We start from the raw sequence: 13,666 nt of genomic DNA, 5'->3' as shown, positions 1-13,666 counted from the left end.
CTCTTCGTGTCCTCCTCATGTCCTCCTCATCTCCTCCTCATGTTCTCCTCATATCCTCCTCATCTCCTCCTCATGTTCTCCTCATGTCCTCCTCATGTCCTCCTCATATTCTCCTCATGTTCTCCTCATGTCCTCCTCGTGTCCTCCTCGTGTCCTCCTCATGTTCTCATCATGTCCTCCGCATGTTCTCCTCATGTCCTCCTCATGTTCTCCCCATGTCCTCCTCGTGTTCTCCTCATGTCCTCCTCGTGTCCTCCTCATGTCCTCCTCATGTTCTCCTCATGTCCTCCTCATGTTCTCCTCATGTCCTCCTCGTGTTCTCCTCATGTCCTCCTCATGTTCTCCTCATGTCCTCCTCGTGTTCTCCTCATGTCCTCCTCATGTTCTCCTCATGTTCTCCTCATGTCCTCCTCATGTCCTCCTCATGTTCTCCTCTTGTTCTCAGAGTTCTCGTGCCTGGAACCCTTGGGGATGGCGTCTGGAGACATCGGTTCTGATCGGATCGTGGCCTCGTCCAAATACAATCAGAACTGGTCTCCAGAAAGATCCAGACTGAACTACAGCGAGAACGGATGGACTCCTTCTGAGGACACTGTCCGAGAGTGGATCCAGGTGAGAGACCAAGACCAGGACCAGGACCAGGACCAGAACCAGAACCAGAACCAGGACCAGGACCAGGGCTAGAGCCAGAACTCTATTAGAACATGTTTTTACTCTATTAGAACATGTTATTACTCTATTAGAACATGTTTTTACTCTATTAGAACATGTTATTACTCTATTAGAACATGTTATTACTCTATTAGAACATGTTTTTACTCTATTAGAACATGTTTTTACTCTATTAGAACATGTTATTACTCTATTAGAACATGTTTTTACTCTATTAGAACATGTTATTACTCTATTAGAACATGTTATTACTCTATTACAACATGTTTTACTCTATTAGAACATGTTATTACTCTATTAGAACATGTTATTACTCTATTAGAACATGTTTTTACTCTATTAGAACATGTTATTACTCTATTAGAACATGTTTTTACTCTATTAGAACATGTTATTACTCTATTAGAACATGTTATTACTCTATTACAACATGTTTTACTCTATTAGAACATGTTTTTACTCTATTAGAACATGTTATTACTCTATTAGAACATGTTATTACTCTATTAGAACATGTTTTTACTCTATTAGAACATGTTATTACTCTATTAGAACATGTTTTTACTCTATTAGAACATGTTATTACTCTATTAGAACATGTTTTTACTCTATTAGAACATGTTATTACTCTATTAGAACATGTTTTTACTCTATTAGAACATGTTATTACTCTATTAGAACATGTTTTTACTCTATTAGAACATGTTATTACTCTATTAGAACATGTTATTACTCTATTAGAACATGTTTTTACTCTATTAGAACATGTCATTACTCTATTAGAACATGTTTTTACTCTATTAGAACATGTTATTACTCTATTAGAACATGTTTTTACTCTATTAGAACATGTTTTTACTCTATTAGAACATGTTTTTACTCTATTAGAACATGTTATTACTCTATTAGAACATGTTTTTACTCTATTAGAACATGTTATTACTCTATTAGAACATGTTTTTACTCTATTAGAACATATTTTTACTCTATTAGAACATGTTTTTACTCTATTAGAACATGTTTTTACTCTATTAGAACATGTTTTTACTCTATTAGAACATGTTATTACTCTATTAGAACATGTTTTTACTCTATTAGAACATGTTTTTACTCTTTGAGAACATGTTTTTACTCTATTAGAACATGTTTTTACTCTATTAGAACATGTTATTACTCTATTAGAACATGTTTTTACTCTATTAGAACATGTTATTACTCTATTAGAACATGTTTTTACTCTATTAGAACATATTTTTACTCTATTAGAACATGTTTTTACTCTATTAGAACATGTTATTACTCTATTAGAACATGTTTTTACTCTATTAGAACATGTTTTTACTCTATTAGAACATGTTTTTACTCTATTAGAACATGTTTTTACTCTATTAGAACATGTTTTTACTCTATTAGAACATGTTATTACTCTATTAGAACATGTTTTTACTCTATTAGAACATGTTATTACTCTATTAGAACATGTTATTTTCAGGGCATCAGGCGTATAAACCTGGCAATTCAAATCAGGGACAAAATGAAGGGAAAAGAACATTCCGGAGTTTTCTTCGGTTTTGCTCGTTTGGTGTTTTTGTCGTGAGCTCCTCCCATTTCATTGTCTCAACACAAACCCTTAAACCGACGCCCACAAAAGACAGGAAGTGGACAGGAAGTGGACAGGAAGTGGCTCTCACGGAGGTCATGTTCTATTGTTGGTCTGTGGAGAGTTTGAAGTGCTGCGACGCCCCCAAGAGACGGGAACAGGAACAACAGGGTCATGTGACGCGTCCAGTTAATAATGCAACAGTATTTTATTCTGTTTTCTCACTTTTGTGTCGTTTCGTCCTGAAGTTTTCTGTGTTATCATAAAACAGATCTTTGTCAGACATTTTGATTCAATTTGACACTTTTCTGTTTAAATCACAGTCCTGGTTTAGTCCTGGTTTAGTCCTGGTTTAGTCCTGGTTTAGTCCTGGTTTAGTCCTGGTTTAGACCTGGTTTAGGCCTGGTTTAGTCCTGGTTTAGTCCTGGTTTAGGCCTGGTTTAGACCTGGTTTAGTCCTGGTTTAGACCTGGTTTAGTCCTGGTTTAGTCCTGGTTTAGTCCTGGTTTAGGCCTGGTTTAGTCCTGGTTTAGACCTGGTTTAGTCCTGGTTTAGACCTGGTTTAGTCCTGCTTTAGTCCTGGTTTAGTCCTGGTTTAGACCTGGTTTAGTCCTGGTTTAGGCCTGGTTTAGTCCTGGTTTAGTCCTGGTTTAGTCCTGGTTTAGTCCTGGTTTAGACCTGGTTTAGTCCTGGTTTAGACCTGGTTTAGTCCTGCTTTAGTCCTGGTTTAGTCCTGGTTTAGACCTGGTTCAGTCCTGGTTTAGGCCTGGTTTAGTCCTGGTTTAGTCCTGGTTTAGACCTGGTTTAGACCTGGTTTAGACCTGGTTTAGTCCTGGTTTAGTCCTGCTTCAGTCCTGGTTTAGTCCTGGTTTAGACCTGGTTTAGTCCTGGTTTAGTCCTGGTTTAGACCTGGTTTAGTCCTGGTTTAGACCTGGTTTAGTCCTGCTTTAGTCCTGGTTTAGTCCTGGTTTAGACCTGGTTTAGTCCTGGTTTAGTCCTGGTTTAGTCCTGGTTTAGTCCTGGTTTAGGCCTGGTTTAGTCCTGGTTTAGACCTGGTTTAGTCCTGGTTTAGACCTGGTTTAGTCCTGGTTTAGACCTGCTTTAGTCCTGCTTTAGTCCTGGTTTAGTCCTGGTTTAGTCCTGGTTTAGTCCTGGTTTAGACCTGGTTTAGACCTGGTTTAGTCCTGGTTTAGTCCTGGTTTAGTCCTGCTTTAGTCCTGGTTTAGTCCTGGTTTAGACCTGGTTTAGTCCTGGTTTAGTCCTGGTTTAGTCCTGGTTTAGTCCTGGTTTAGGCCTGGTTTAGTCCTGGTTTAGTCCTGGTTTAGGCCTGGTTTAGACCTGGTTTAGACCTGGTTTAGGCCTGGTTTAGACCTGGTTTAGACCTGGTTTAGGCCTGGTTTAGTCCAGGTCTAAACCAGGTCTAAAGTGTTTTTTAAGGGTGAAAAGAGACTGATGTTCTGCTGGGACACAGAGGGTCAAAGGTCGCTCTGACCCTCTTCCTGACCCTCAGGTTGACCTGGGCTTCCTGCGCTTCGTCTCGGCCGTCGGGACTCAAGGCGCCGTCTCCAAGGAAACCAAGAAACATTACTACGTCAAATCCTACAAAGTGGACCTCAGCTCCAACGGAGAGGACTGGGTCACGGTGAAGGACGGGCCCAAGCAGAAGGTCAGAGACACTGAGAACGTCCAACGTGTCCTACTGTCCTACACTTTACACCAGACCCCGACAGAGCCACTGCACCAGGGTCTCAACCGAGGAGGTCGATCTGAGAGACGGCGGCAGTGAAAGACCAGTGTGTGTTCGAGTGGACCTCGCCCTTTGTCCAAGACCCTGATGGGACCCTGGTGAGACCCTGGTGGGACCATGGTAAGACCCCGGTGAGACCCTGGTGGGACCCTGCTGAGACCCTGATGGGACCATGGTGAGACCCTGATGGGACCCTGGTGGGACCGTGATGGGACCATGGTGAGACCCTGATGGGACCCTGGTGAGACCCTGATGGGACCCTGGTGGGACCGTGATGGGACCATGGTGAGACCCTGATGGGACCCTGGTGAGACCATGGTGAGACCCTGGTGCTGGTGAGACCCTGGTGGAACCATGGTGAGACCCTGGTGCTGGTGAGACCCTGGTGGAACCATGGTAAGACCCTGATGGGACCCTGATGGGACCATGGTGAGACCCTGGTGGGACCCTGGGACTCTTATACTGAGAGTCATGTGGTGCCTGAGGTTCCTGTACAGTTCTTACTGCAGATGACAGACGCTTGAGTCATGAGGAGGAAGTGAAGAATCCCTGGCTCAAATCGGTGCTCACGACATGGAAGGAGCTGATCAGAACAAGCTAAACACGTCTTAAGTTGATTCTTTTTTGGTCTTTTTCCAGTTGTTTGAAGGAAACTCAAACCCGACGGACGAAGTGCGAGCGTTTCTGCCCAAAGCTGCTCTGACGCGCTTCATCCGGATCCGCCCCATGTCCTGGGAACAAGGAATCTGTCTGCGCTTCGAGCTGTACGGCTGCAGGGCCTCAGGTGAGAGCGCTGTACGGCTGCAGGGCCTCAGGTGAGAGAGCTGTACGGCTGCAGGGCCTCAGGTGAGAGAGCTGTACGGCTGCAGGGCCTCAGGTGAGAGAGCTGTACGGCTGCAGGGCCTCAGGTGAGAGAGCTGTACGGCTGCAGGGCCTCAGGTGAGAGAGCTGTACGGCTGCAGGGCCTCAGGTGAGAGCGCTGTACGGCTGCAGGGCCTCAGGTGAGAGAGCTGTACGGCTGCAGGGCCTCAGGTGAGAGAGCTGTACGGCTGCAGGGCCTCAGGTGAGAGAGCTGTACGGCTGCAGGGCCTCAGGTGAGAGAGCTGTACGGCTGCAGGGCCTTAGATGAGAGAGCTGTACGGCTGCAGGGCCTCAGGTGAGAGAGCTGTACGGCTGCAGGGCCTCAGGTGAGAGAGCTGTACGGCTGCAGGGCCTCAGGTGAGAGAGCTGTACGGCTGCAGGGCCTCAGGTGAGAGCGCTGTACGGCTGCAGGGCCTCAGGTGAGAGAGCTGTACGGCTGCAGGGCCTCAGGTGAGAGAGCTGTACGGCTGCAGGGCCTCAGGTGAGAGAGCTGTACGGCTGCAGGGCCTCAGGTGAGAGAGCTGTACGGCTGCAGGGCCTCAGGTGAGAGAGCTGTACGGCTGCAGGGCCTCAGGTGAGAGCGCTGTACGGCTGCAGGGCCTCAGGTGAGAGAGCTGTACGGCTGCAGGGCCTCAGGTGAGAGAGCTGTACGGCTGCAGGGCCTCAGGTGAGAGAGCTGTACGGCTGCAGGGCCTCAGGTGAGAGAGCTGTACGGCTGCAGGGCCTTAGATGAGAGAGCTGTACGGCTGCAGGGCCTCAGGTGAGAGAGCTGTACGGCTGCAGGGCCTCAGGTGAGAGAGCTGTACGGCTGCAGGGCCTCAGGTGAGAGAGCTGTACGGCTGCAGGGCCTCAGGTGAGAGAGCTGTACGGCTGCAGGGCCTCAGGTGAGAGAGCTGTACGGCTGCAGGGCCTCAGGTGAGAGAGCTGTACGGCTGCAGGGCCTCAGGTGAGAGAGCTGTACGGCTGCAGGGCCTCAGGTGAGAGCGCTGTACGGCTGCAGGGCCTCAGGTGAGAGCGCTGTACGGCTGCAGGGCCTCAGGTGAGAGAGCTGTACGGCTGCAGGGCCTCAGGTGAGAGAGCTGTACGGCTGCAGGGCCTCAGGTGAGAGAGCTGTACGGCTGCAGGGCCTCAGGAGAGAGAGCTGTACGGCTGCAGGGCCTTAGATGAGAGAGCTCTACGGCTGCAGGGCCTTAGATGAGAGAGCTGTACGGCTGCAGGGCCTCAGGTGAGAGAGCTGTACGGCTGCAGGGCCTCAGGTGAGAGAGCTGTAAGGCTGCAGGGCCTCAGGTGAGAGAGCTGTACGGCTGCAGGGCCTCAGGTGAGAGAGCTTTATGGCTGCAGGGCCTCAGGTGAGAGAGCTGTACGACTGCAGGGCCTCAGGTTAGAGCTGTACGGCTGCAGGGCCTCAGGTGAGAGAGTTGTATGGCTGCAGGGCCTCAGGTTAGAGCTGTACGGCTGCAGGGCCTCAGGTGAGAGAGCTGTACGGCTGCAGGGCCTCAGGTGAGAGCGCTGTACGGCTGCAGGGCCTCAGGTGAGAGCGCTGTACGGCTGCAGGGCCTCAGGTGAGAGAGCTGTACGGCTGCAGGGCCTCAGGTGAGAGAGCTGTACGGCTGCAGGGCCTCAGGTGAGAGAGCTGTACGGCTGCAGGGCCTCAGGTGAGAGAGCTGTACGGCTGCAGGGCCTCAGGTGAGAGAGCTGTACGGCTGCAGGGCCTCAGGTGAGAGCGCTGTACGGCTGCAGGGCCTCAGGTGAGAGCGCTGTACGGCTGCAGGGCCTCAGGTGAGAGCGCTGTACGGCTGCAGGGCCTCAGGTGAGAGAGCTGTACGGCTGCAGGGCCTCAGGTGAGAGAGCTGTACGGCTGCAGGGCCTCAGGTGAGAGAGCTGTACGGCTGCAGGGCCTCAGGTGAGAGAGCTGTACGGCTGCAGGGCCTTAGGTGAGAGAGCTGTACGGCTGCAGGGCCTCAGGTGAGAGAGCTGTACGGCTGCAGGGCCTCAGGTGAGAGAGCTGTAAGGCTGCAGGGCCTCAGGTGAGAGAGCTGTACGGCTGCAGGGCCTCAGGTGAGAGAGCTTTATGGCTGCAGGGCCTCAGGTGAGAGAGCTGTACGACTGCAGGGCCTCAGGTTAGAGCTGTACGGCTGCAGGGCCTCAGGTGAGAGAGTTGTATGGCTGCAGGGCCTCAGGTGAGAGAGCTGTACGGCTGCAGGGCCTCAGGTGAGAGAGCTGTACGGCTGCAGGGCCTCAGGTGAGAGCGCTGTACGGCTGCAGGGCCTCAGGTGAGAGCGCTGTACGGCTGCAGGGCCTCAGGTGAGAGAGCTGTACGGCTGCAGGGCCTCAGGTGAGAGAGCTGTACGGCTGCAGGGCCTCAGGTGAGAGAGCTGTATGGCTGCAGGGCCTCAGGTGAGAGAGCTGTTCGGCTGCAGGGCCTCAGGTGAGAGAGCTGTACGGCTGCAGGGCCTCAGGTGAGAGAGCTGTTCGGCTGCAGGGCCTCAGGTGAGAGCGCTGTACGGCTGCAGGGCCTCAGGTGAGAGCGCTGTACGGCTGCAGGGCCTCAGGTGAGAGAGCTGTACGGCTGCGGGGCCTCAGGTGAGAGAGCTGTATGGCTGCAGGGCAAGATTTCCTTGGTTGTGGGTTAGATTCCGCTCTCTGGCTCACAGATTACCCGTGCTCGCTGATGCTGGGGATGGTCTCTGGTCAGATCACAGACGCTCAGATCTCAGCCTCGTCCTTTGCTGATCGTGGTTGGGTGGCGGAGAACGCTCGGCTGCTGACGGGACGCTCAGGATGGACGGGACAGCAGACCAAACAGCCCTTCAGGAACGAGTGGATTCAGGTGAGGCTTCGCGGCGAGCTTCGCGGCGTGCTAGTAGAATTTTAGCAACAGAGCTCCCCCTGCAGCTCACTTGTGGAAAGACACTGTCCCAAAAACTTTAAATTCACTTTGATTTGTCTTTATATTAAATTAAGACAATATAATCACAAAATATTTAACGTTGCCAAATATAAAAAAGAGCGAGGGTTTCTCAGGAGAGTCGTCTTCGCGTCCATGTCGTGATTAAGCCTGGTTTACCGCTCAGAGACAGCAGGGGGCAACAACAGACACCCCGAAAGCACATATGTGACCCTCACAGGGATTAAAGAGTTTTATCATTATTATTAGGCCCGAGCGCCAAAAGCTGGCGAGAGGACTATTAGGCTCGTAAGGCCGTGCGAAGCACGGCTGCGAAAGTGCGCACATAGTGCGCACGAAATCGAGCGCGAAGCGCTCGTCCACTTCCAAACACTCACTAACGCACTCCTCCACTCATGCACGCCCCGTGCATACTAATTAGTTGTAGGAAAATGGAACATTACCGTTGTAAATGGGCGAAGCCCGTGCAAAAGTGCGCACTCGTCATATAAAGCACTCATTTGCGCTAAGTAGCTCACGAATACGTTCGATCTCTTGCATGTTCCGTTCATATAAACATGTGATGCAAAAATGTAACATTATTACTGTATAGAGGGCCAAAAACACAAAGTGGGCGGAGCCCACTCAAAATTAAGGAAAGTACCCGTCAGTGACCAGGGACCCACACCATGAGGTAGGAAAGCGCGAGCGCTTTCCGAAAATGTATAGTTTATGATATTTGGAAAATGGGAAACATTGTTTTCGCATCGGAATATTATTCTTTCTTTCTTCTTCTTCTTCTCGGGACCAACCCCCCTATTTTTCACCCAGTGAACATTGACGAAAAGTCCGCCCAACCAAATGTCGGCCATATTGCTTCAAAAATGGCTAAGCATGACTCGGGAGTTTTTCCAAACGTGGTACTTTTACGAACTCCTCCCAGGGCGTTGGCTCTAAAAAGCTGAAATTTGGTGAAAATGGTTCTGAGGAGTGGGACATCAAAAGTTATTAAATTACATTGACCCTGTCACGGTCTCTGTGCGGCGAAGCCACAAACTTTAGCAAGAATTTCAGAAATCTCCCAAATGTAACATTTCTGCCGTTTGCGCAGATAAAGTCCGAATTGCGTCAAATTAGAATCAGTTGTTAAACTCTTTGCCCTAAACCTACTTGAAGTGAAATAAATTAATTTGGCGCCACAGCGCCCCCTACAGATTTTATATGGAGGTTAAATGTTTAGTTTTGCGAAGTTATATGAAATTTGACACAAAACTCAATTTTAGCCCCATCAAAAAAGTCAATGAGACTCATGTCATAATTGTTATGGCGTTGCCGTAGCGATGACTGAAACCTCCCATGTTATTCCAATGGGGAAATCACCAGAACATGTTTACACTTTAGACTTTCACAAACTCCTCCCCCTCAGGGCGTTGGCCCTATTAACCTGAAATTTGGTGAGACTCATCTTCAGGACCATCAAAAGTTATCCACATTTTTATTCTAAGAGTCACGATGTCTGTGCGGCAAAGCTGCACATTTTGCCAAGAATTCAAAATAAAATGTCTTTTTAATGTAAAACAAAGGGGAGAAGATGTGACAGCGTCACAGATTCAGCAGTAGGCGTAATAAAAGGACCGTTGGGGCGCGTTAGCCACGCCCCCTCCTCTTGCGGCGTGGCGGCGGTGTGGCGAGGGCCGATCATTGCCATAATTATTATTATTATGTCAAATGTAACTTAGTTTTCTCCTTATTTAATATGAAAGCAATAATGTTTGTTTGTTTGTTTGTTTGTGTGTTTGTTTGTTTGTCTGTGTGTGTTTGTTTGTTTCTTTCTTTGTGTGTTTGTGTGTTTGTTTGTTTGTTTATGTGTTTGTGTGTTTTTGTTTATTTATTTGTTTGTGTGTTTGTTTGTTTATATGTTTATTTGTGTGTTTATTTATTTATTTGTGTGTTTGTTTATTTGTGTGTTTGTTTGTTTATTTGTGTCTTTGTTTATTTATTTGTGTGTTTGTTTGTTTATTTGTGTCTTTGTTTATTTATTTGTGTGTTTATTTGTTTATTTATTTGTTTGTTTGTTTGTTTGTTTGTTTGTTTGTTTGTTTGTTTGTTTGTAGGTGGACCTGCAGCAGGAGAAGTTGGTCAGTGGAGTTCTGGTTCAAGGAGGAAAACACAGAGACAGAAACGTTTTCATGAAACGTTTCAGAGTCGGCCACAGTTTGGACGGAAACGTGTGGAGCGTGATCAAAGAGGACAACTCCACCAAGCCAAAGGTACTGCAAATACTCCAAATACTCCAAATACTGCAAATACTACAAATACTACAAATACTGCAAATACTACAAATACTACAAATACTGCAAATACTACAAATACTACAAATACTGCAAATACTACAAATACTACAAATACTACAAATACTACAAATACTCCATATACTGCAAATACTACAAATACTACAAATACTGCAAATACTACAAATACTGCAAAAACTACAAATACTGCAAATACTACAAATACTACAAATACTGCAAATACTACAAATACTAAAAATACTGCGAATACTGCAAATACTCCAAATACTGCAAATACTACAAATACTGAAAATACTGCAAATACTACAAATACTACAAATACTGCAAATACTGCAAATACTACAAATACTACAAATACTGCAAATACTACAAATACTGCAAAAACTACAAATACTAAAATACTGCAAATACTACAAATACTACAAATACTGCAAATACTACAAATACTACAAATACTACAAATACTACAAATACTCCATATACTGCAAATACTACAAATACTACAAATACTGCAAATACTACAAATACTGCAAAAACTACAAATACTACAAATACTGCAAATACTACAAATACTACAAATACTGCAAATACTACAAATACTAAAAATACTGCGAATACTGCAAATACTGCAAATACTCCAAATACTGCAAATACTACAAATACTGAAAATACTGCAAATACTACAAATACTACAAATACTGCAAATACTGCAAATACTACAAATACTACAAATACTGCAAATACTGCAAATACTGCAAATACTACAAATACTGCAAATACTACAAATACTACAAATACTGCAAATACTACAAATACTACAAATACTGCAAATACTGCAAATACTACAAATACTGCAAATACTACAAATACTACAAATACTGCAAATACTGCAAATACTGCAAATACTACAAATACTCCAAATACTGCAAATACTACAAATACTACAAATACGGCAAATACTCCAAATACTACAAATACTGCAAATACTACAAATACTACAAATACTGCAAATACTACAAATACTGCAAATACTACAAATACTCCAAATACTGCAAATACTGCAAATTCTACAAATACTGCAAAAACTACAAATACTACAAATACTGCAAATACTACAAATACTACAAATACTGCAAATACTACAAATACTCCAAATACTACAAATACTACAAATACTGCAAATACTACAAATACTGCAAATACTACAAATACTACAAATACTGCAAATACTACAAATACTACAAATACTGCAAATACTACAAATACTACAAATACTACAAATACTGCAAATACTGCAAATACTGCAAATACTACAAATACTGCAAATACTACAAATACTACAAATACTGCAAATACTACAAATACTACAAATACTGCAAATACTGCAAATACTGCAAATACTACAAATACTGCAAATACTGCAAATACTACAAATACTCCAAATACTGCAAATACTACAAATACTACAAATACTGCGAATACTACAAATACTGCAAATACTCCAAATACTACAAATACTGCAAATACTACAAATACTGCAAATACTGCAAATACTGCAAATACTACAAATACTCCAAATACTGCAAATACTGCAAATACTACAAATACTGCAAAAACTACAAATACTACAAATACTGCAAATACTACAAATACTACAAATACTGCAAATACTACAAATACTACAAATACTACAAATACTCCATATACTGCAAATACTACAAATACTACAAATACTGCAAATACTGCAAATACTACAAATACTCCAAATACTGCAAATACTGCAAATACTACAAATACTGCAAAAACTACAAATACTACAAATACTGCAAATACTACAAATACTACAAATACTGCAAATACTACAAATACTACAAATACTACAAATACTACAAATACTCCATATACTGCAAATACTACAAATACTACAAATACTGCAAATACTACAAATACTGCAAAAACTACAAATACTACAAATACTGCAAATACTCCAAATACTCCAAATACTGCAAATACTACAAATACTACAAATACTGCAAATACTGCAAATACTGCAAATACTACAAATACTGCAAATACTACAAATACTACAAATACTGCAAATACTGCAAATACTGCAAATACTACAAATACTGCAAATACTACAAATACTACAAATACTGCAAATACTGCAAATACTGCAAATACTACAAATACTCCAAATACTACAAATACTGCAAATACTGCAAATACTCCAAATACTACAAATACTGCAAATACTACAAATACTACAAATACTGCAAATACTACAAATACTACAAATACTGCAAATACTACAAATACTCCAAATACTGCAAATACTGCAAATTCTACAAATACTGCAAAAACTACAAATACTACAAATACTGCAAATACTACAAATACTACAAATACTGCAAATACTGCAAATACTACAAATACTACAAATACTGCAAATACTACATATACTGCAAATACTGCAAATACTCCAAATACTCCAAATACTGCAAATACTACAAATACTACAAATACTGCAAATACTACAAATACTACAAATACTGCAAATACTACAAATACTACAAATACTACAAATACTGCAAATACTACAAATACTACAAATACTGCAAATACTGCAAATACTACAAATACTACAAATACTACAAATACTACAAATACTGCAAATACTACAAATACTACAAATACTACAAATACTGCAAATACTGCAAATACTACAAATACTGCAAATACTACAAATACTACAAATACTACAAATACTAAAAATACTCCAAATACTGCAAATACTACAAATACTGCAAATACTGCAAATACTACAAATACTACAAATACTGTAAATACTGCAAATACTGCAAATACTACAAATACTCCAAATACTGCAAATACTACAAATACTGCAAATACTACAAATAATACAAATACTACAAATACTGCAAATACTAAAAATACTGCAAATACTACAAATACTACAAATACTGCAAATACTACAAATACTAAAAATACTCCAAATACTCCAAATACTACAAATACTGCAAATACTACAAATACTACAAATACTGCAAATACTCCAAATACTGCAAATACTACAAATACTACAAATACTACAAATACTGCAAATACTACAAATACTACAAATACTAAAAATACTAAAAATACTGCAAATACTACAAATACTACAAATACTGCAAATACTACAAATACTACAAATACAAATACTACAAATACTCCAAATACTGCAGATACTACAAATACTACAAATACTGCAAATACTACAAATACTACAAATACTACATATACTGCAAATACTACAAATACTACAAATACTGCAAATACTACAAATACTGCAAATACTCCAAATACTCCAAATACTGCAAATACTGCAAATACTACAAATACTACAAATACTGCAAATACTACAAATACTGCAAATACTGCAAATACTACAAATACTACAAATACTGCAAATACTGCAAATACTGCAAATACTACAAATACTGAAAATACTGCAAATACTACAAATACTACAAATACTGCAAATACTGCAAATACTGCAAATACTGCAAATACTACAAATACTGC

The 13,666-nt window shown here is 42.8% G+C and overlaps 1 protein-coding gene across 1 annotated transcript in view; it reads left to right on the top strand.

The window, feature by feature from the left end:
• The first annotated feature begins 437 nt into the window (after positions 1–437).
• Positions 438–13,666, top strand: part of LOC140355658 (neuropilin-1a-like) — a 33,204-nt gene continuing 19,975 nt past the window's right edge. The window contains exons 1-5 of the mRNA XM_072440314.1: positions 438–612; positions 3,782–3,937; positions 4,658–4,802; positions 7,534–7,709; positions 9,881–10,036. Of these exons, the coding sequence (XP_072296415.1) occupies positions 472–612; positions 3,782–3,937; positions 4,658–4,802; positions 7,534–7,709; positions 9,881–10,036 (774 nt within the window). The 5' untranslated portion in view covers positions 438–471. The remainder of the gene's footprint in view (positions 613–3,781; positions 3,938–4,657; positions 4,803–7,533; positions 7,710–9,880; positions 10,037–13,666) is intronic.

The sequence above is a fragment of the Eucyclogobius newberryi genome, unplaced genomic scaffold (assembly GCF_026437365.1).
Source record: "Eucyclogobius newberryi isolate DKJ021-1_F unplaced genomic scaffold, fEucNew1.0.hap1 SCAF_12, whole genome shotgun sequence".
NCBI classification, from domain to species: Eukaryota; Metazoa; Chordata; class Actinopteri; order Gobiiformes; family Gobiidae; genus Eucyclogobius; species Eucyclogobius newberryi.
This window is presented reverse-complemented; position numbering and strand designations above follow the sequence as displayed.